The sequence below is a fragment of the Rhinoderma darwinii genome, chromosome 1 (assembly GCF_050947455.1).
Source record: "Rhinoderma darwinii isolate aRhiDar2 chromosome 1, aRhiDar2.hap1, whole genome shotgun sequence".
Classification (NCBI taxonomy): domain Eukaryota; kingdom Metazoa; phylum Chordata; class Amphibia; order Anura; family Rhinodermatidae; genus Rhinoderma; species Rhinoderma darwinii.
In genome coordinates this window covers 452282709-452302470 of record NC_134687.1, presented here as the reverse complement: position 1 = coordinate 452302470, position 19762 = coordinate 452282709, and the positions used below count along the sequence as shown (strand labels likewise).

Here is a 19762-nt window from a genome sequence, read left to right as displayed (position 1 = left end):
CATTACACATGTGGTCCTGTCGAACTATTGTACTCCTATGGAAAGAAGTATTTCAGAATTCTAAAATGACTGGTATACATTTTCAGAGAAAACCAAAGTTGGCAATATTAGATATAGGTATGGCAGATAGTCCTCCTTCTGTCCCAATGCATTCTTATAGCAACTAGAATGGGTTTAGTGAAATCGTGGAAATCTCTTGTCTCGCCTTCCTTATCAGAAGTTACTAGAAGAGTAAATATCAATTGTAGTCCTGAAACTTCTTTGTCTTGCAACTCTAATGCGCATCAACATAATCTAAAGTCTTGTCAAATTTTTATGTGTTCAGAATATTTTATGTAACGTGTACTTTATTGCTACTCCTGATTGTTTGCTATGGTTCGATCATCTATATGGCACTGTATATATTTTATTTGTATTTCTTGCATTTGAGTTCTTTTCTCTAGGTTTCAACACGTTGGGAGGCCTTTGGACCTTTTGGTCCAATTTGTATTTTCTCCTTTTATAAAATTCAATAGAAATAGTATTGCTTTAAAAATAAATAAATACCTTGAGGGGTGTAGTTTCCAAAACAGCAGTTTGACCACATATGGGGTATTTCCGTACTCGGGAGAAATTGCTTTATAAATGTTGGGGTTCTTTTTCTCCTTTTATTTATTGAGAAAATGAAAAATTTTGAGCTGAACCACGTCTTATTGGAAAAAAAATGTAATTTTTATTTTCACTACCCAATTCTAATAAAATTAAATCTATGAAACACCTGTGGGGTCAAAATGCTCACTATACATCTAGATGAATTCCTCAAGGGGTGTAGTTTACCAAATGGAGTCACTTTTGGGGAATTTCCACTGTACTGGTACCTTAGGGGCTTTGCAAAAGTGACCTGGTGCCGAGAAAACAATCCAGCAAAAATCTGTGCTCAAAAAGCCATATGTCGCTCCTTCCCTTCTGAGCCCTGCCGTGTGCCCAGACAGCAGTTTATGACCACAGTTAATTTACAACTGTTGGGGGGCTTTTTCTCCTTTATTCCTTGTGGGCATTGTTGTTGTTTTTTTTAATCTAAAACGACATCTTATTGGAAGAAGTAACATTTTCCATTTTCACAACCAAATTCTAATAAAATCTATGAAACACTTGTGGGGTGAAAATGCTCACTACACCCATAGTTAAATTCCTTATGGGGTGTAGTTTCCAAAATGGGGTCTTTTTTCCAGGGTGTTTCCTTTTTGTTTTCATACCACAAGACCTCTTCAAACCTGACATGGTGCCTAAAATATAATCTAATAAAAAGAAGGGCCCAAAATCCTCTAGGTGCTACTTTGCTTCTGAGGCCTGTGTTTATCCATTAGCACACTAGAGTCACATGTGGGATATTTCTCAAAACTGCAGAATCTGGGCAATAAGTATGGATTAAAATGGAATTTCTGCAAAAAATTAAATTAAATTTGTCAATTTCACCTCCACTTTGCTTTAATTCCTGTGAAATGCTTTAAGGGTTAAAAAAAAACGCTATTTTGAATACTTTGAGGGGTGCAGTTTTTAAAGTGAGGTGATTTGTTTGTTTTTTTAATACCGTATTTCTCTGACTATAAGACGCAGTTTTTAGCAAGAATAAATCTTGCTAAAAAGTCTCTGCGTCTTATAGTTGGCAGTCAATGGACCCCTGACCGCTTCTTACTTAACCCCTTCATGTGCAGGCGCATTATGGAGTGGGGAGGGGATGATGTTTGGAGCAGAGCGGGCTCACACGCTGAGCCTGTTCCATACACTGCAGGTGTCAGCAGCTGACACGCTGCTCTAACGGCTAGGAGCAGCGATGGCGCTGTTCCTGGCTGTTTAAATGCTGCGGTCAATACTGACCGCGGCATTTATAAGGTTTTCCCATGAAGGACATTTATGACATATCCACAGGATATGTCATAAATGTCAGATCGATGAGGGCCCCTACCTTACTTGCTCCGCCGTCTCTCGGCCACTTCCTGGTTAGGTGGTCGGGAGTTACGGAAACAGCCGAGTACTCACTGAGCTTCGCTGTTTCCGTAACACCCATAGAAGTGAATGGGAGTTATGGAAACCACGTAGCACCGCAAGCTACGCTGTTTACAGAACTCTGTAGCGACGAAAACTGCATACATGGCCGAGTTACGGAAACAGCGTAACTCGCTGAGCTACGCTGTTTCCATAACTCCCATAGAACTGAATAGTAGTTACGGAAACAGCGTAGCATGCTAAGCTGCTTCTGTAACTGCCATTCACTACTATGGGAGTTACGGAAACAGCGTAGTTTAGTGAGTTACGCTGTTTCTGTAACTCATCCATGTATTGCAGTGTATTGTACAAGCGATCTAATGATCACTGGTTCAAGTTCCCTAGGGGAACTAATAAAATGTGTAAAAAAAATAAAAAAAAGTTAGATATATTTTCGGAAGTTTAAAAAAATATTAAATGTTAGAAAAAAAATAAAAACCTTTTCCCATTTTTCCCCAAGCACAATGTAAAAAAAAAAGAAATAAAAAGTGATAAAAAAATCGTATGTACCAAAAAATGGCTCTCAGAATGTGATGAAACAGAACAAATAATTTTTTTTAACAAATAGTTTTTGCTTTTGTAAAAGTAGTAAAACATTTTTTTTCCCCCAATTTCTTGTCTAAAACCTGGGTGCGTCTTATAGTCAGGTGTGTCTAATAATCTGAAAAATACAGTATATAGGCTCCTCAAAGCCACTTCAGAACTGAACTAATCCCAAAAAAAAGGGGGGAAATTTCTTCTAAATTTATACGCCTTGTAGTTCTTTAAAAATAAAAGTATGTTCAAAAAACAATGCTAACATAGTAGACATATGGGAAATGTTAAATTTAAATTTAGAAAAATACTTATTTTTGCAAATTCTCTAAATTTTTGTGTTTCTCACAAATAAATGTTGAATGTATCGACCAAATTTTACCTCACCTAAAGTACAATATGTCATGAGAAAACAACCTCTGACTGTCTTGGATAAGTAAAAGCATTCCAGAGTTTTTACCACATAAAGAGACATCCGATTCTAAAAATGAGGCTCTGTCGGGAAGGTCAAAAGGAATCTGTCATGGCAGATCAATATGGAAGCAATTTCAGTAAAGAGTAAGGATTTCTGAATTGGTGCTGGTCATGTGTTTACTATGTCAGGAGTTAACCCCTTCAAGACCAAGCTATTTTTGGCCTTCAGGACCAGACCCATTTTTTCAAATCTGACATGTGTCACTTTATGTGGTAATAACTCTGGAATGCTTTTACCTATCCAAGTGATTCTGAGATTGTTTTCTCGTGACATATTGTACTTTAGGTTAGTGAAAAAATTTGGTCGATAAATTTATTGCTTATTTGTGAAAAACACCAAAATTTAGAGAAAATTTGAAGAAATTATGATTTTTCTCATTTTAAATGTATCTGCTTGTAAAACAGATAGTAATACCACACAAAATAGTTACTAATTAACATTTCCCATATGTCTACTTTATGTTTGCATCGTTTTTTGAACATTCTTTTATTTTTCTAGGACGTTACAAGACTTAGAACTTTAGCAGCAATTTCTCATATTTTTAAGAACATTTCAAAAGGCTATTTTTTTCAGGGACGAGTTCAGTTCTGAAGTGGTTTTGAGGGCCTTATATATTAGAAACCCCCATTAAACACCCCATTTTGAAAACTTCACCCCTCAAAGTATTCAAAACAGCATTCAGAAAGTGTTTTAACCCTTTAGGTGTTTCACAGGAATTGAAGGAAAGTAGAGGTGAAATTTACAAATTTCATTTTTTTTTACAAAATTCATTTGTAATACATTTTTTTCTGTAACACAGAAGGTTTTACCTGAGAAATGCAACTCAATATTTATTGCCCAGATTCTGCAGTTTTTAGAAATGTCCTGCATGTGGCCCTAGTGCGCTAATGGACTGAAACACAGGCCTCAGAAGCAAAGGAGCACCTAGAGGATTTTGGGGCCTCCATTTTTTAGAATATATTTTAGGCACCATGTCCGGTTTGAAGAGGTCTTGTGGTGCCAAAACAGTGGAAACCCCCAAAAGTGACCCCATTTTTGAAACTACACCCGTCAGGGAATTTATCTAGGGGTATAGTTAGCATTTTGACCCCACAGATTTTCTGCTAAATTTATTCGAATTAGTCTGTGAAAATGAAAATCTACTTTTATTGTGGAAAAACTTAGAATTTTCGAATTTTTGCAAGGAATAAAGGAGAAAAAGCACCCCAAAACTTGTAAAGCTACTTCTCCCGATTACGGAAATACCCCACATGTGGTAATAAACTGCTGCTTGGACCCACGGCAGTGCTCAGAAGGGAAGGAGCGCCATTTGGATTTTGGAGCACTGATTTTACTGGAATATTTTTCGGTGCCGTGTCGTGTTTGCAATGCCCTGGAGGGACCTAAACAGGGGAAACCCCCCAAAAATGACTCAATTTTGGAAACTATGCCCCTCAAGGAATTTTTCTAGTGGTATAGTTGGCATTTTGACCCCACAGGTTTTTTGCTGAATTTATTAGAATTAGTCTGTGAAGATGAAAAGAGACTTTTTTTCTGAAAAAACATAGAATTTTCTAATTTTTATAAGGAATAAAGGAGAAAAAGCACCTCAACATTTGTAAAGCAATTTCTCCTGATTACGGCAATACCCCATATGTGGTAATAAACTGCTGTTTGGACCCACGGCAGGGCTCAGAGGGGACGGAGCACCATTTGAATTTTGCAGCTCAGATTTTGCTGAATTGGTTTCCGGGGGCCATGTCGCATTTGCAGAGCCCCTGAAGTACCAGTATAGTAGAAATTCCCCAGGTGTGATCCCATTTTGGAGACTATACCTATCAAAGAATTAAATTAGAGGTGTAGTGAGCATTTTGAGCCCTCAGGTGTTTTATAGATTTTATTAGAATTGGGCCGTGAAAATGAAAAAAATTTTTTTTCCAATAACCTATAGATTTAGCACATAATTTTTCATTTACACAAGCAATACAGGAGAAAAGACACCCCAAAATGTGTGACAAAATTTCTCCTGAATAGGGAAGTACCCCATATGTGGTTGTAAACTGCTATTTGGACATACAGCAAGAGTCTAAAGGGAAAAAGCGCAATTTCGTTTTTGGAGTGGAGATTTTACAAAATTTGTTTTTGACGCCATGTTGCATTGCGCTGAGGTACCAGTACAGTGAAAACCCCCGAAAAGTGACCCCACTTGGGAAACTACACCCCTCAAGGAATTCATCTAGAAGTGAAGTGAGCATTTTAACCCCAAAAGTTTTGTAGAAATTAGTGCACAGTGGATGTTGCAGATTTAAAATTGCCATTTTCCACATATATGCTATTTCAGTGCCCAATGTGTTGTGCCCAGCTTGTACCACCATAGACACACACCCCATAAATTATTGTTAAGGGGTTCTCCAGAGTACAGTAATACCCCATATGTGGTCATAAACTGCTGTTTGGGCACACTGCCAGGCCCAGAAGGAGCTCCATTTGGCTTTTGGAGCGCAGATTTTGCTTGGTAGTAGTTTTGTTTAGTGTTTTACTGGTGTTTCAGCTTATAATATGGGGGCATATGTAAACTGGGCGGAGTGCATCAGGGTATATGTTAGCTGGGTGGAGTGTATCAGGGTATATGTAATATGTGAGGAGTACATTAGGGTATATGTAAGCTGGGTGGAGTACATCAGGGTATATGCAATATGTGAGGGGTACATCAGGGTATATGTAAGCTGTGCGGAGTACATCAGGATATATGTAAACTGGGCGGAGTTCATCAGGGTATATGTTGTAAGCTGTGCAGAGTACATCAGGGTATATGTAAGCTATGTGGAGTACATCAGGGTATATGTAAGCTGTGAGGAGTACATCAGGGTATATGTAATCTGTGCGGAGTACATCAGGATATATGTAAGCTGGGCGGAGTACATCAGGGTATATGTAAGCTATGTGGAGTACATCAGGGTATATGTAAGCTGGGCGGAGTGCAACAGGTCATAATAGGATGATGTAATAATGGGGAGAATGAATAATAAAATTAATTATCCCTGGATAGTGACGTACGCTTTCAACCAATCCTTCATGCACAGGCCGGATTTTTGGGTGTAGGAGTCGCACTTCTAAAGGGTGTCCGTGGTATTGTACAAAATATCCGCACTCCAGCATTGTCTAATCTTTGACTTCACTAGCCCCATATGTAGCACAGACCCCAAAATGTCATAGATTCCGCTGCATTTACAGGGTCTACAAATGGGGGCTGCAAATGATGACGTGGGGTTTTAGGTGAAGAACTGCTGCACATATAAATTAGTCTGGGTCGTCGTTTTGCATTATTGCGCTCCAAGAGTCATAACTTTTTATTTTTCCGTTGACGAGCTTTGTGAGTGCTTGATTTTCATGTGATGAGCTGTCGTTTTTATTAGTATCATTTTGGGGTAAATGTGATAATGTGATCAGTTTTTATTCAATTTTTCGGAGACCAAAAAACAGAAATTCTCTCGCTGTTTTTTTTAAATCAATTTTTAACGGCGTTCTCTGTGCTGCATAAACAACATGTTTACTTTATTCTGCGGTTTGATACGATTATGGCAATACCAAATTTATATAGTTTTTATATGTTTTACTACTTTTACACAATAAAAACCCTTTTTATAAATAAAATGTTTTAGTGTCACCATATCCTGAGAGCCATAACTTTTTTATTTTTATGTCGACGGAGCTTTGTGAGGGCTTGTTTTTTGCGTGACACACTGTAGTTTTTATTGGTACCATGTTTGGCTACGCGCGACTTTTTGATCACTTTTTATTCCATTTTATTGGAAACAACGTGATCAAAAAAGGAAATTCTGGCATTGTTTTTTATTGTATTTTTTTTACGGTGTTCACCGTGCGGGATAAATAATATGATATTTTTATAGGTCACGCCGATACGAACGCGGCGATACCTATTATGTCTAGTTTTTGTCTTTTTTCCCATTTTTTGCTAATTATAAAGGACTTGATCAGGGACACAAGATGATTATTGTTTTTATTACATAAAACTTGTATTTATTTATTTATCTAAAACTTTTTTTAACCTTTTTTTTACTTTTTATTTTACACATACTAGGGGACTGGAAGATCTGATCTTCTGATCCCCTGTACAATACACTGCACTACTTGTGTAGTGCAGTGTATTATAACTGTCATTTTATAACTGACAGTTGAGCCTATTACGTCCTGCCTCGGGCAGGACCTAATAGGCTCCCGTGCCTGGCAACCAGGAAGCCATTGCTAGGCTTCCTGGTTGCCATTGCAACCATCAGAAACCCGCGATTTTTCGCGGGGGCCCAACGGGGTACAGAGGGAGCCCCCTCCCTCTGTATCAATCACTTAAATGCCGCTGTCACTATTGACAGCGGCATTTGAGGGGTTAAATGGCGGCGATCGGACATAACCGTGATCGCCGCCGTTGCAGCGGGATGTCAGCTGTATATTACAGCCGACACCCGCTGAGGATGAAGCGAGCACAGCTCCTGTGCCTGCTTCAGCCTCAGGACGTTACTGTACGCCCATTTGCGGGAACGAGCCGCTAAAAAGGACGTACAGTAGCGCCCATTTGCGGGAAGGGGTTAAACACATTATTCTGGCCTCCTTTATCAAAACTGGAGTTGTTGCCCATAGCAACCAATCACAGTGTAGCTTTCATTTTTCCAGAATAGTTTTGTTTTTTTAAAAGAAAGTGGTTTTACTTGGTTGCTATGGGCAACAAGGCCAGTTTTTCTATTAGACCGTTTTTATTATGTTATTAATATATTATCATGCATATCTGCAGGGACTGGAAGCGCATAAATACAAGAGCACATGGGATTGTGCCATGAGGATCTTCAAATACGAGGGACCACGAGCGTAAGTCAAATTTTTTTTTTACATATTTATCTAATTCTTCTTGTGGTTTCTGAGACAATTCTGCAGACTTCTCATTTTTCTGCTTGCTCTTCTTCAGTAATCGTGCTTCCAATGTATTGTTCTGTTAATGTTTTAATAGCGAATGCACGTCATCTTGCAGGTTCTACAAGGGGACTGTTCCTCGACTTGGACGTGTGTGTCTGGATGTGGCTATTGTCTTTATAATCTATGATGAAGTGGTGAAGGTACTGAACAAGGTGTGGAAGACTGACTAACACTTGAAACCATTGTGATACCAAGGTTCCCGCATAAATGGGATCTTCAGGGTGCCAAAGAGTCCATTCTAGAACTACCTAACTCCCCTGTACTTAAGCTTTCCAGTGCCTCTAGTTTCTGAAGACATTATTCCCTTTCTTTTCGGGCATCCTCAATTTCTGGTTTTAACTTGCAACAGCCTTTAAAAACCAAAAGCCAAATAAACTTGCAGCACGGTTTGTTCCAACAAAAGTGAAGGGGTTAACAAGGTTTAGTATATACATTTACCTTTTTATTTGTCTGTGAAAAAGCTTTGTTGTTTTTTTTTTTTTTAAGTCAACCCTACAATAATGATGTTTTCTCATTCTGCAGACAGCTACCTACTGTATAACGTGGGTAATGTCAAAGACCATAATGGTGAGAATATTGATAAGTAAAAAGGAGACACATTTGTAGTGACACCGTTCACCACGGGTGAACTGAAGTGAGGACCAGTGTTTCCTTTATATTCTATCCATTTTGAATGTTCTCCATGACAATAATTTTTTCACATTACTTGTGAACTGAAGCTATAGGATTTAAAGATGTTCTGCCGGTACAATGTCATTTGTATTATTGATGAAATAGTTGTGTATGATCATGTAATGTGTGCCTTCTGCACTTGGAAAAGCCGTATAGCTATAAATTGGTAGTTAGAAGTCCTCAGGATTTGTAATGTGTTGTATATCAACCAAGATAAATTCATAGTACTCAAACTTATTTTAATATAATTGAAATAGGAAAAAAACAAAAACTTTTAGAAAGTCTCTGGATTAATAAAACTGCTGCTTTTATTCCTTAAGAATTTTTTAAACATTTTTTTTACTATAACCTATAGAAAGATATGCACTAAGCGAAAAGGCATTTTTTTCTTCACTGAATTCTATGTAAAGGCTGCACCACCCATTCCACTATGCAATAAGAGATGTGTGTGTGTAATATATATATATATATATATATATATATGTGTGTGTATGCTCCTATATTGTCTCATTCTCGGCTGTAGTGTGTGTGTGTGTGTGTGTGTGTGTGTGTGTGTGTGTGTGTGTGTGTGTGTGCGCATTAATATATTTACCCCAACATTGTTGTTTTTTTGGTTTGTTTTTTTTTATAAACAATTTGTGCCAAATTCCCATCTGTGCTCTCTAAGGGTATGGAACTACCTCTGCCAAAATATCAGTCTAGAAGCCAAAATAACAAAGGAGCATTTCCAGTTATGAGACAGACCTAATTCCTAGCACAGCCACTAGTGGGAGACAGAACGTGCCTATGCAATAATGTTTGTTAACCCCTTCACAACTATAGTAGAATAGTTACAAGCTGCTAATGTTTTTTTAGAAAGATACTTTATACATTCTTAAGGAAATTGTCTAATTTATTGTGTAACTTTGAGAATTGCTTTATAATTACATCTGTGCTAAATGAAGAGGCTGACACATACAAAACATGGTACACTAGATTTCTTCGAATTTACGCTTCAAGCATCTGTACAGTGTATACAGAGTGCATAGGAGGGTTTAACATTGTAAGCGTATGGCACATGAGGTACATTATAATGTATGATATGTCTAATATATAGTATGCATAGGTGGTATATATATGTATGGTGCCTATGCATTTTATGAAGATGATGCTATTCTTCATGTTAACTGCAATACATGACATAGTCATGTTCCCTGTGCCTCTGCATATCTACAGTGCAGATAGCTCAAACCACATAATGTTTGTGAATTTGTTTCTGTGGATTCCCAAGCCACAATTTGAGGGCGGAATCCCACCAGTGAACATCATTATAAGCTGTGACCAAGAACGGCTCATCCTGCCAAAGTACATACCATATTTCCACTGCTGGTTGAGGCATTGTGCACTGTCTTAGCAGCTAAAATGTCCTAATGGATTCCATTTTTACCCATTAATGCCGATACTTGAAATGTTTTATGTTTACATTGCAGCTACTGTAAGTGATGCTCTGCCTGTATGTATACATGTGCTTGTGCTTCTCTCAGAAGGAGGGCTGGCACTTACGTTACAGTTCATCCATCTCAAGCCAAAATGATTATTTACTACTAAGGATTTTAATAAAGCTGGTTCATGTTCTTGTCTACAGATTCCTGAGTGATGTGCCTTGTATAATTGATAATTCTTTACTTTGTACTTCTGATTTTGAAAACTTCTAAGAAAGCAAAAATGGAGTGAGTAGAATGAAAAACAGTGGTAGTCACATGTGAATGTTTACATCCAACATAAATACATTCTGAAAAATATAGTCCCAGAACAGAAACCTTAGACGTCCCCCCTCCTTTCTAACGTTTCATTAGGAGTCTGGAGAAATAAGGATCACAGCAATGTTACACTTATAGATGCACATAGGTAACGAAATAGATGTTTACATAAATGATTTATAAACTACATATGGTGATTGGGGCAAGGTTATCAAAATTGAGATACGAAAGATGTGGTCAGGGCATCTGAGGACAAAAAGATTGGGGAATTATAGGCTATGTACAACTTTGTAAGCAAATATTTTTTTTTATTAAATATATTTTGTGTTTTTAAGCAACTTTCAAACTTTTATTAAAAGATTTTTTTTTTTTCTTTTTAAGATCCAGCTTTTATGTGTCCTGTATACAAAGTCCCTCTTAGCCATTCAGCTCAACTGACGGAATCAGTTGAGACCGAACAATACAGCTTCTATCTTAAAAAGTAAAAAAAAAATGTGAAAGTTGCTTAAAGGGAACCTGTCACCAGCATTTCACCTATTGAACTTTACTTATCCCTCACTGGCCACTGCTATCAAAAGTTCATTGCCGTTACCCCCTCTCCTAAACTCCTCCTCCATCTGTAAATAACGGTATGCAAACATTTTGCGCCTTTTATCGTAATAATCCGGTGTCCCTTTGTGCGCACACACCAAAAGAGGACATCAATGCACAAGCGTGGGATTTTGTGTGCTGGGGGAAGGCGTGGAGCTGTCAATCAAAAGTAAGGAGGCGGGGTAAACTCGGAAAAACTTGAAGAATGAAGATTTGACTCTTTTCAAACGAAGATCTGACTCTTATGCTCAATAGCATACGGTGTGGGAAAACTAAAAAGCTGAATACTAAAGCTACAGAGCCGACAAAACAGACAATTATAGGTTATATAGAAATGATTTTTCACCCTCTACCACCAGGTATTGCTGGTTTAATAGGTGAAATCCTGGTGACAGGTTCCCTTTAAAAACACAATTTATTTTGTTCTATTAATAAAACAAAACTATTTGCTTACAAAAGGTGTACATAGCCTTTGGGGGCAGTATATAAGGTGCTGCTGTCCCTTGTCCATTGTATTGAGGTTTGCCAAATTTTAGAGAATTTGTCATGGGTGTAATGTAATCTAGTAAACTTTATCTACCCATTAAGCCTGAAGCCAGTGAAGTGGCTGAAAGAAGAAATCAGAGGGTGGTGTCGCCAAAGGCGCGTGAAGGTGTCTGTATCTCAACCACATTTCAGCAATTTTTGTGATTTGTTCATTAAGAATAGGACACTTAACTTTTCAAGTAACCTATGCTAATCTAATAGTATACCTAAAATATAGATCAACTTTTTAATTTACATACTGTTCATTTTTAGTTTTATCCATGTAAATTCTGTGTGAAGTTACTGCCACTAGGTGTCTCCCTTCCTCCCACTGTTGTCAAGCAAAGTCTGTTCCTGGTTACAGACAGGCTGCAGAAGATGGGGGGTGTCCCTTTACTGCATATACAAATCTATGGAGAGGGAGGGGTGAGCAGGAGAAGGGAGCAGAGAGAGAGAGTTAGTCAGCAACAGACACTACGTACAAGTCCATGGAGAGTTGAAGGTTGAGCAGGTGAAGGAAGCAGGAGCAGAGTGGGCAGGATACAGTTTTCTGGTAAGATTTCTATGTAACCCTAGTGCTGGATTCTCTGCTACACTGCTCATTACGGCTGTATAATACCCTCTATGCTGTTGTGGCTTCTATATATGTGATAGAGATAGGAGAGCAGGATTCTCCTCTTCTCTGTGTGCTGTGTATAGAATACATGACTGCAGTTAGACTCCGCCCCCTAGCTCAGGGAAAACAGAACTAGAGAGAGCCTAAGAAGGGGAAAACTGCTAAATAATTCTGCATACAAGTCATATCAGGGCCAGAAATTGTGTTATTCCTCATGTACACACATATAACTGCTTATTGTGAAAAGTTGTCGCTTTAAAAAAGTATTTAAGGGTGCCATTTCACCGTCATAATGTAAAAGCATTTTCCTTTGCATTTTGAAAAACCATAAGCGTGGGTTAAATACAATTGGAACCCATATGTGAAGTTCTTTTTCCCATGACTGCAGGTTCAGGAAAGTGGGTGGGGGGGGGGGGGGGGGAGAGGAGGCTCTGTTCACATCTGCGTTCAGGTTTAAGCTTGTTCAGCTACGTTATAAGAGCAGAGCGGAAAAAAACAGAGCCGCCGAATCCGTCACATAGCGGAAACCAATACCACTTGTCGGAACCAATTGTCTTTATTGGGTTGCATCTGGTTTCAGTCATGATTTGGTGTTTTTTTTCCGACAGAATAACGAAGCATGTTGCGTTTTTATTTCTGCCAAAAATAATGGAAACTTTGATGGAGGCCCCTAAAAGTGCCTCCGACGCAGATGTAAACAGAGCCGAAGACAAATTGGGATTTTATGCAATATACTTGGAAAGAATATATGATTTTATATATAATTTTATTCTTACATATACAGTATATATATATTTTTCTCCTGAAAACAGATGAGCAGTTGTCACAGCTCCACACCCAATGTTTTACATTTTTCTAACATGTAATCAATCCAGCCTAGAATAGCAGATGTTCTGAACCATGAGATATTTTTATTATTGCTTAGTTTTCTAATCATTTTAAACACCGTCCCATCTCATTACTCAACGTGGACCACAAAATCGACGCCAAATGACTAGCTAACAGATTGAACAAGCACTTGTCTAACCTGGTACACCCAGACCAGGTGGGATTTATTCCTGGTCGGGAGGCACGCGATAATACTCTTAAAACTTTGGATATCATCCATCATGCCCAGACTCAACGCACCCCTCTCATGATCCTGTCCCTAGATGCCAAAAAGGCGTTTGACAGAATATGGTGGCCCGCCGTTAACCAAACTCTTCAACATATAGGACTGGAATTAATAACCTCCTAATGCAAAATAATAGTGGGCTAGGCAATGTCCCTACGGGACAACCTCCCTTTTATAATGAAAAGGCAACTCCATGATAGATATATAGATATATATATATATATATATATATATATATGCACACAAAAGAAGCAGAGTACAAAGCCAAGTATATATATTAAAACGAACACGTTTTTATTAAATACACATAAGAAAAAACATATTAAAAAGGTACATGAATGGGAAGACTATATAATGTAAACACAGGTAAATAGGTTGGCCAAGTATGTAATAGATATTAAATTGTGATCCTTATATTAGAGACACTCCGGAGGGTACACCTAAGGAGGGAGTAAGTAAGGTATCTAAGGAAGTGGAGACCACCTCCCGTGTAATTTGTTGAAAATACTACCAGCAACAGACAACACCCCCCTAGGGGATCTACCTAAATTCAACTAGCTAACACTTGTAATTGAGACCAGTACAGAATCCTATATCAACAGAAGCATAGGCTACCCCATACCATAAACCCCCCATGGAAGTAATCAACATTCAATAAATGACCCCGTGTTAAACATACAGGTATCCAGGCCTCCAAGACTCCTGTCATGGGTAAGGTTTGTCTGAATTACCAATGATTATATTAGTTTTCCTGTCGTAGAGTTTACTCTTTGGACACGTATCTCCACAACTGAATGGTCTACACACAAGGAACTAACGGTATACATGACAATACACCGCCCAGTTCATACATCTCTAATATAAGGATCACAATTTAATATCTATTACATACTTGGCCAATCTATTTACCTGTGTTTACATTATATAGAGTCTTCCCATTCATGTACCTTTTTAATATGTTTGTTCTTATGTGTATTTAATAAAAACTTGTTAGTTTTAATATATACTTGGCTTTGTACTCTGCTTCTTTTGTGTATAAATAAACATATAGGACTGGGTCTTTCCCTCATTGGTAAGATACTGGCCCTCAACCAATCTCCCTCCGTCCAATTAAAAATCAACGGCTCGCTTTCTGCACCCTTTACTATTCACAATGGCGCCATGCAAGGCTGCCCCTTGCTATATGATCTCGTTATGGAATATCTTATGGGCTCCATTTGGAACAGCCCGGATATCAAGGGTACTCATAAGCGGAGTGAAATATAAGTGCTCTGCATTCGCCGAGGATTAAAGGACGAGTGTCACGAAAAAAAAAATTTTGATATCAATTTGCATTTAGTGTTTTATTATAAAATCTTTTATTTATGTGTGTGTTTGTGTTTTACTTTTTTCTTTTTTCTAACTTTTACTTCACTATGGGGGCTGCCATTTTGTTTTTCATCTCTGTATGTGTCGATTAACGACACATACAGAGATGGAATACGGCAGCTACAATGCATAGGAGTCAATGAACGGGAGCCGTTCCATTGACTTTGCTCTATGGCTCTGTCCTGCGCAGACGCAGGTCAGAGTCACACAGAGCAGAGCAGCTGTTTGCAGGGAGAGAGCAGGCGCCATCTTGAAGACCAGCTGCACTGCAGGTAAGATGTGTGTCTCTGCATGTCCCACTCTCTACCTCACAGACCCACGCTCTCGTGACCCCCGACGGGCCCCCCCCCCACGGCCCCCCCTAACGCCCCCCCCCCCTTGTATGAAGGACGCATGATGAAACTACAGGGAAAGCACTGAACGATAAATCTCTAGTTGTGCTGAGACTGTTTGGGGATGTGACTAATGAACCTCTCAGTCTCAGCACAATTAGAGAGATTTATTGTTCAGGGGTCTGGGAAAGCTGGGTGACCACCATTACCACTCCTGGAGTGTGAGAGGTTCATTAGTCATCCCCAAACACACTCCACTAGGAGGGGTAATGGTGGTCACCCAGCTTTCCCAGACCCCTGAACAATAAATCTCTCTAATTGTGCTGAGACTGAGACGTTCATTAGTCACATCCCCAAACAGTCTCAGCACAACTAGAGAGATTTACCGTTCAGGGGTCTGGGAAAGCTGGGTGACCACCATTACCCATCCTACTGGAGTATGAGAGGTTCATTAGTCACATCCCCAAACACACTCCAGTAGGAGTAATAGTGGTCACCCAGCTTTCCTAGACCCCTGAACGATAAATCTCTCTAATTGTGCTGAGACTGAGAGGTTCATTAGTCACATTCACAAAGAGTCTCAGCACAACTAGAGAGATTTACCGTTCAGGGGTCTGGGAAAGCTGGGTGACCACCATTACCCCTCCTACTGGAGTGTGAGGTTCATTAGTCACATCCCTAAACATTCCAGTATGAGGGGTAATGGTGGTCACCCAGCTTTCCCAGACGCAGATATAACCAGGAAAGGGCTGGATGGACGGGCTGAGGGTGCACAGGGTTTTTGGCGATCCCCTCTGTCATGTGATCGGACCTAGGTTACCGGTTCATCAGACGGGGTTTATGTGACTATAAATCTGTCCATAACAAGAGACAGTGCACTCAGGACAAGCCCTGCCCTCATGCCAAGCCCTGCCCTCATGCCGTAGTTGTGTGGTTCTGTCTGCAGTGTTGGCGGTGGGTGGCTCTGACACCCGCCTCCCCCGTCGGGTCATCTCAGGACAGAAGGGGTGTCCGGATTGGAGACACAGCGCTGCACCTGTCCTCAGGTTGTGTCTGGTATTGCAGTTCACCTCCATTGAAGTGAATAGGACAGAGCTGTAATACCACACACGACCTGAGGACAGGTGCGGCGCCATATTTTCCTGGACGACCCCTTTAAGACTTTTCCCGTGTGTGTGTGGCAGAGCGGAGTGTGCACGGGCGCCGCTGATACTTCATAGCCGCTTATCAGCTGTTTTGAAGAATCAGCGGCGAGCACCCCCCCCCCCCACACACACACACACACACACAAATCCCCCAAACACGCAAAATCAAGTGTAATCAAGCGTTTATGTGTTTTTTTGCACATAAAATGTGCAAAAAAAAACATGTCAAATACACGGCGTGTGAACCGGTCAACTGAAAAGTCATTCACTTCACTTTCATCATTCTAAGGCTGGGTTCACACGACCTATTTTCAGGCGTAAATGAGGCGTTTTACGCCTCGATTTACGCCTGAAAAGACGGCTCCAATACGTCGGCAAACATCTGCCCATTCATTTGAATGGGTTTGCCGACGTACTGTGCAGACGACCTGTAATTTTACGCGTCGCTGTCAAAAGACGGTGCGTAAAATAACAGCTTCGGCAAAGAAGTGCAGGACACTTCTTGGGACGTAATTTGAGCCGTTTTTCATTGAATTCAATGAAGAACAGCTCCAAATTACGGCCTTAATTGACGCCTCGCAAAACGCGAGTACGAGCAATTACGTCTGAAATGACGGAGCTGTTTTCTCCTGAAAACAGCTCCATCATTTCAGACGTAAATGCAGTTAGCGTGTGCACATACCCTAAGGGTATGTTCACACACAATGTTTTCAGCTGAAAAATCGGAAGCAGAACGCCTACAAGCATCTGCCCATTGGTTTCAATGGGAAATACGGCGTTCTGTTCCGACAGGGCGTTTTTTACGTCGTCGTTTTCCAAAAACGGCACGTAAAAAGACGCCCGACCAAAATGAAGTGCACATCACTTCTTGGGACGTTTTTGGAGCCGTTTTTCATTAACTTTATAGAAAAACAGCTCCAAAAACGGCCGTTAAAAAACGTGAGTTTGATTAAAAAATGGCTGAAAATCAGGAGCTGTTTTCCCTTTGTTTAGTAAGCGTGTGAACATACACTTAGCCTTTTGGTGTGTCCTATAACTTCTTCCAGCTGCAGAATCACACCTTATATGGCTGCCGGACACTGCTTAGCAATTTGAAGACACCTTTACCTGGCTTGTGAGAGAGGGGGGGGTGAGGTTCCCTCCCACATTTACAGCAGCTGTGAGTCAGGTTGCTTTGCCTTATTCACCTTGCTGTAATTCTGGGAAGTGGCCAACATTGGAAAACATGTCAAATTATTATTTAATATTTAATACTTTCCACCATACGGAAAACAAAAAAATACAGCAAAAAACGTAAAAAATATAATAGAAATAAGTAACGACACTTAAAGAAAAAGGTTTAATTTGCGACACATTCCCTTTAAGGCCCCATGCACACGACCGTAAAATCGCCCGTAATTACGGGCCCATTCATTTCTATGGCCGAAGGATACCTTCCTGTATGTCTACGGAAGGATGTCCGTGCCGTGGAAACCTGGCGAAAAAAATAGGACATGGCCTATTTTTTTATTTTCCGGACCGTGCGCCTATACTTTATAATGGGAGCACGGCCTGTAAAATGGCCAGCCATGCTCGTAATTACGGGCACGGTCGTGTGCATGAAGCCTTACTGGTTTATCTCACAAACCCGCTTATATTTCTTCCCTCATTGATGTCTGAGCTGTCCCATTTTGGAACATGGTCCAACTTTAAGATCAACTTCTCTAAATCAGAGGCTTTAAATGTCTCCCGTTTGTCCTCAACAGTATCACTCCTCAAAAGTAATTTCCCATTTTCCTGGCCCACTAAGGGTATAACGTATCTGGCAACACGTATAGCAAATGACCTTTGACAATTGTTCACAACTAACTTCATCTCCCTACTGTCCAAATTTCGCACAGACCCTGCTTCCTGGAATAAAAAGGAATTCTGGTTTGGCCATATTAATATTCTTATGTCACTCCTCCCCAGATTACTGTACCTCCTGCAGACCATCTCCATCCCATCATCTTTTTGGCTACGCAACCAAAAATGCTTTGGATCCTTCATCTGGTCCTCAGGCCGTCCACGATTTAGGTAGGAAAATTCTTACTCGTTTAAGAGATGCAGGTGGGGTTGGTTTGCCGGACTGTCATCTCTATTACCTTGCAACTACCCACACACGTGTTCTTGACTTCTTTCATAACCACAAATCCAAAATTTTGGTTCGTTTAGCCCAACAATTATGTACCCATACCCTGTCCACTCTTCTTTGGACATGGACCTCACCTAGGCATGGATCAACTCAAGCCTCACTTGTTGTTTCCCAATCTCTTTTGACAATACACTCTTCAGGGGTAGGAGGATCTCGCATAGACCCACTGGGCACCTTAACCCCCATTACTGACAACTCAGTATTACTTGCAGGCGAGGCACGCCTCTCCTTCCTGGGCAAGTCATCCACCAATCACATGTACTTTACTCAAGTCCTTTCCGATTCCTCCCTACTCCCATTGAACACGATCTTCCCAACCGAAGCGCCTTCAACATGCAATATGTTTGAATATAACCAATTAAAACACTTTTATAATGTAACCAAAAGTCAAGCCCACCTTCAACATACGCTAACAGATTTTGAACGCTTATGTGTACTCTCTCTCTCCATCTCTCTTTCTCTCTCCATCTCTCTCTCTCTCTCCATCTCTCTCTGTCTCCGTCTCCCTTTTGCAAAGCTTGGGAAAAAGAACTAGACCAAAAAAATTCCTGAAGGAATTTTGAGGCAGATTTATTCTGCTTGCAAAAAACTCCGTGTGAACAGGGCCTAAGGGTGGACAAATGTTATATTAAAAAAGAAAACCCTAGTGCAAAGACATTGAGGCGTTCCATCATCGCGTCTATGAAAAGGGTGGCGTGAAAATATTAGAATACTTAACAAATTTTGAAAAAAAAGTCACATTCTCTATTAATCCCTCTTGGAAGCAAAGAATCTAAACTATGTTTTGCTCTGTTAACCCCTTCCTGCAAAATCACGTACAGTTACGTGACGGGAACTGGTGTTTTAACACATTCCCATGCAACTGTACGTGAAGGAGATGGAGCTAGCTCAGGAGCTGAGCTAGCACCATCACCGCCGGGTGCCAGCTGTAGATTACAGCTGGCACCCTGATGTAACGGCCAGGACCGGAGCTAGCCTTCGATCCGGCCGATTAACCCCTCAGATGCTGCATTCAATAGAGATCGCAGCATATGAGGAGTTTTTAGCCACCGGCACCCCGGCAATGTCATCGCTGGGTTGCCAGTGCCTGCAATGGCAACTGGAGGCCTAATATTGGCCTCCCGGTCTGCCAGCAATGGAAGCCTCCTATGTCCCGCTCGGTGGCGGGCCCTAAAAGGCTTCCGGTACCATCGGCAAGATGGCGCCGGCTCAGAAGCTGAGCCGGCGTCATCAGCAGTGGGTGTCTGTTACAGCGGACACCCCACTGTAACGGCAGGAACCAGAGCTAGCTCCGATCCCTGCCATTAACCCCTTCGATGCAGCAATCCAATGCGATCGCTGCACCTTAGTGGTTTGTAGCAAATCGGCAGCCATGCCATCCGATAGCAAGGCCGCCGACTGCTACTGTCGCAACAGGAGGCCTATCAATGGCCTCCTGTCTGCCATTACGGAAGCCGATTATGACCCATCCGGAGGCGGAGCCTGGTC

General features: G+C 40.5%; 1 protein-coding gene across 1 annotated transcript in view; it reads left to right on the top strand.

The window, feature by feature from the left end:
• SLC25A1 (solute carrier family 25 member 1) overlaps positions 1-10296 on the top strand; it is a 60947-nt gene extending 50651 nt beyond the window's left edge. The window contains exons 8-9 of the mRNA XM_075832251.1: positions 7821-7894; positions 8055-10296. Of these exons, the coding sequence (XP_075688366.1) occupies positions 7821-7894; positions 8055-8169 (189 nt within the window). The 3' untranslated portion in view covers positions 8170-10296. The remainder of the gene's footprint in view (positions 1-7820; positions 7895-8054) is intronic.
• The last annotated feature ends 9466 nt before the right edge of the window (positions 10297-19762 follow it).